A 2500-nucleotide genomic window follows, 5' to 3' on the forward strand; every position below is an offset into this window, starting at 1 on the left:
TTGCTTCATTGATTTGATTCTCTCAATAGATACCGAGATTCATATTGGAAATCAAAAATATAGTAATTCAAACTATAAGACATAGGAGTAATTCAGATTGATCAGAACAAATAGATATAGCAAATAAATGGAATTGGATGCTATGTCAATCCCATATATGGAATTGATATTCGCATATATCAAGATAATATTGTAGATTGATATATAGATCCATATCAAATGCAGCCTCTATCTTTATTTTATTCCAGGGGGCAGCTTTATAACAAGAATCTAACTAATAAATAGTATGGTAGAAAGATTCATCTATTTCTTTCTACCATACTATCTATCTATTAGAATACTGCCGATTCTAGTCCACTCATTTCATTTAAGACATGAAATTGGAATCTTTTTCATTTTATTTCGTCAATTTTGGCTAAGAACTCAGAAGTCAAGTTTCATTCAAATTAGTTAATAATTAATCGTTTTGACTGACTGTTTTTACATAAATGATAAGTAGAAAAGCGGTAGGAACTAGAATAAATAGTGCAGTAGCAATAAATGCAAGAATATTTACTTCCATAATCTCATCGGTTTTTTACTTCGCAATAACTCGGGATTTAATCCCATAGAGATGATAAATCTTTGGCCTGTAAATTCAATGAATGAATATTACCTCTCGATGATCTTGAATCAGATCAATATCATGAATAACAATATCTGAACTATCAAATAAATTCGTCGTCGAGAATTGAATAGTATAACATAGGAAGTTCTTTTATCCATACCGCCCCAAACTTGGATTGCTGACCTAACCCAAAATTCCTTTATTTATTTATCATTTTTTATTATCTGTTCTTTTTTTCTCTCTAATCTATCTAGTTCCTTCTTGTACAATCATCTGATGAAGTCTCATCAAATAGCTCTTCCACTTCCAGTGGTCACATAGTTACAAACCCAAACAAACAATAAAAGCTAAATGGAAAAAGAAAGGAGTTTAGAACGAAACTATTTTTGACTTGGAAGACAAAGAAGTGTGATAAAGATGAGACCGTATAAAATGAATATTCATCAAATTTACTATTTTCCGATTTGTTCTTTCGTCGATGGGGCCTTAAAACAAAATGAAAAATAGGAAAAATGATTCATTCGCCTTTCTAAGAGGAGTAGGATCTTTGGTTGATCTGTCCTTCCCCCTCCTTTCTTCGTAGATTATTAGCCCCGGGACACCTATACCAAAAGCTCAGTGTGCAATTTGCATGAAATCTATTTTGCAACTTCAAACTAGTAAGTCAGGTTCCATAAATCCGTAGCCAGAAAAATAAATTGTTTTTTTTTTGTTTTTTCTGGAAAGTATTTTCTTATATTCAATTTTGTATTGGACAAGAAAGGAATTCCTTTTGTGTATGCGCGCCTCAAAAAAGTATAGTACTCGATTCCATTACATGCATCGGGGGCAATCGAAAAAGCCAGCATTTCTTGGAATACTGACTATAATGCTACCAATAATTGTACTAATCCAACCGCATATGTCTTTCTCCTACCAAAAGGAAAGAAAAAAGAAATAAGGATTTCCCCTTTGCTTTGACAATGGAATTCTTCCCCCGGTCCCCTTCAGAAAAAGGGAGAGATTTTTTGATATATTTATTGGATCCGTCGGGACTGACGGGGCTCGAACCCGCAGCTTCCGCCTTGACAGGGCGGTGCTCTGACCAATTGAACTACAATCCCAGGGAAATACGGGATCTAGCAGAAAATTTGATTCTTTTTTATCTCCGGATCGGGTATTTCTGAAGTACAAAGGGAGTTATATCATCTCATGGCGGATTGGCGAATTATTGGGCCGAGCTGGATTTGAACCAGCGTAGACATATTGCCAACGAATTTACAGTCCGTCCCCATTAACCGCTCGGGCATCGACCCAGGAAGAATCAATTTTCGACTTATTGGTAATCCATGATCAATTTCCTTTCGTAGTACCCTACCCCCAGGGGAATTCGAATCCCCGCTGCCTCCTTGAAAGAGAGATGTCCTAAACCACTAGACGATGGGGGCCCGCTTGACCAACGGCCATCATACTATGATCATAGTATGATCCGTTTTTTGAAATTGTCAATATAATCAAATGATTCTAGCCGAGGGATCTTTCCCCCTTTCAGAATTGCATAGAATTGTTTTTTATTCGTCATTGACGAATTATTCATTAGAATCGACATTAGAAATCTAGTAGTAGTATTTTTTTTTTTTTTGAATTATTTCAATTGAATTTATTTCTATTCGAGTCGGTCTTGAAACAATTCATTGCATTTTCTCCTAGACTTCCTAGGTAAATCCATTTTATTATTCAACAATGAGCCACTAGACACTATGTATCTACTGCACGTACTTAATGCATATATACTTATGTTTATAATATATGTACATATAGATATTTTATCCACATAGTGAATAATTCCGGAATTAAATAAAAAAGGCCCTTTTAACTCAGTGGTAGAGTAACGCCATGGTAAGGCGTAAGTCA

The 2500-nt window shown here is 35.0% G+C and overlaps 1 protein-coding gene and 4 non-coding genes across 5 annotated transcripts in view; 1 reads left to right on the plus strand and 4 right to left on the minus strand. All coding sequences in view use genetic code 11, as the record gives it.

Moving 5' to 3' along the window:
* Window positions 1–457: 457 nt before the first annotated feature.
* Window positions 458–562, minus strand: psbM. The gene has a single exon. The coding sequence runs from the start codon at window positions 560–562 to the stop codon at window positions 458–460; it is 105 nt and encodes a 34-aa protein (YP_009588786.1).
* A 1074-nt stretch (window positions 563–1636) lies between these two features.
* On the minus strand, window positions 1637–1710 carry trnD-GUC. Its single transcript has one exon. It is a non-coding gene; the product is annotated as a tRNA-Asp (tRNA).
* A 108-nt stretch (window positions 1711–1818) lies between these two features.
* trnY-GUA lies at window positions 1819–1902 on the minus strand. The gene has a single exon. It is a non-coding gene; the product is annotated as a tRNA-Tyr (tRNA).
* A 59-nt stretch (window positions 1903–1961) lies between these two features.
* trnE-UUC lies at window positions 1962–2034 on the minus strand. Its single transcript has one exon. It is a non-coding gene; the product is annotated as a tRNA-Glu (tRNA).
* Window positions 2035–2452: 418 nt separating this feature from the next.
* trnT-GGU overlaps window positions 2453–2500 on the plus strand; it is a 72-nt gene continuing 24 nt past the window's right edge. Inside the window, exon 1 of the tRNA in view lies at window positions 2453–2500. This exon is cut by the window's right edge and continues 24 nt beyond it. This is a non-coding gene — a tRNA (tRNA-Thr).

This window comes from Solanum verrucosum, plastid (genome assembly GCF_900185275.1).
Source record: "Solanum verrucosum voucher PI 195170 plastid, complete genome".
In the NCBI taxonomy this organism is placed as follows: domain Eukaryota; kingdom Viridiplantae; phylum Streptophyta; class Magnoliopsida; order Solanales; family Solanaceae; genus Solanum; species Solanum verrucosum.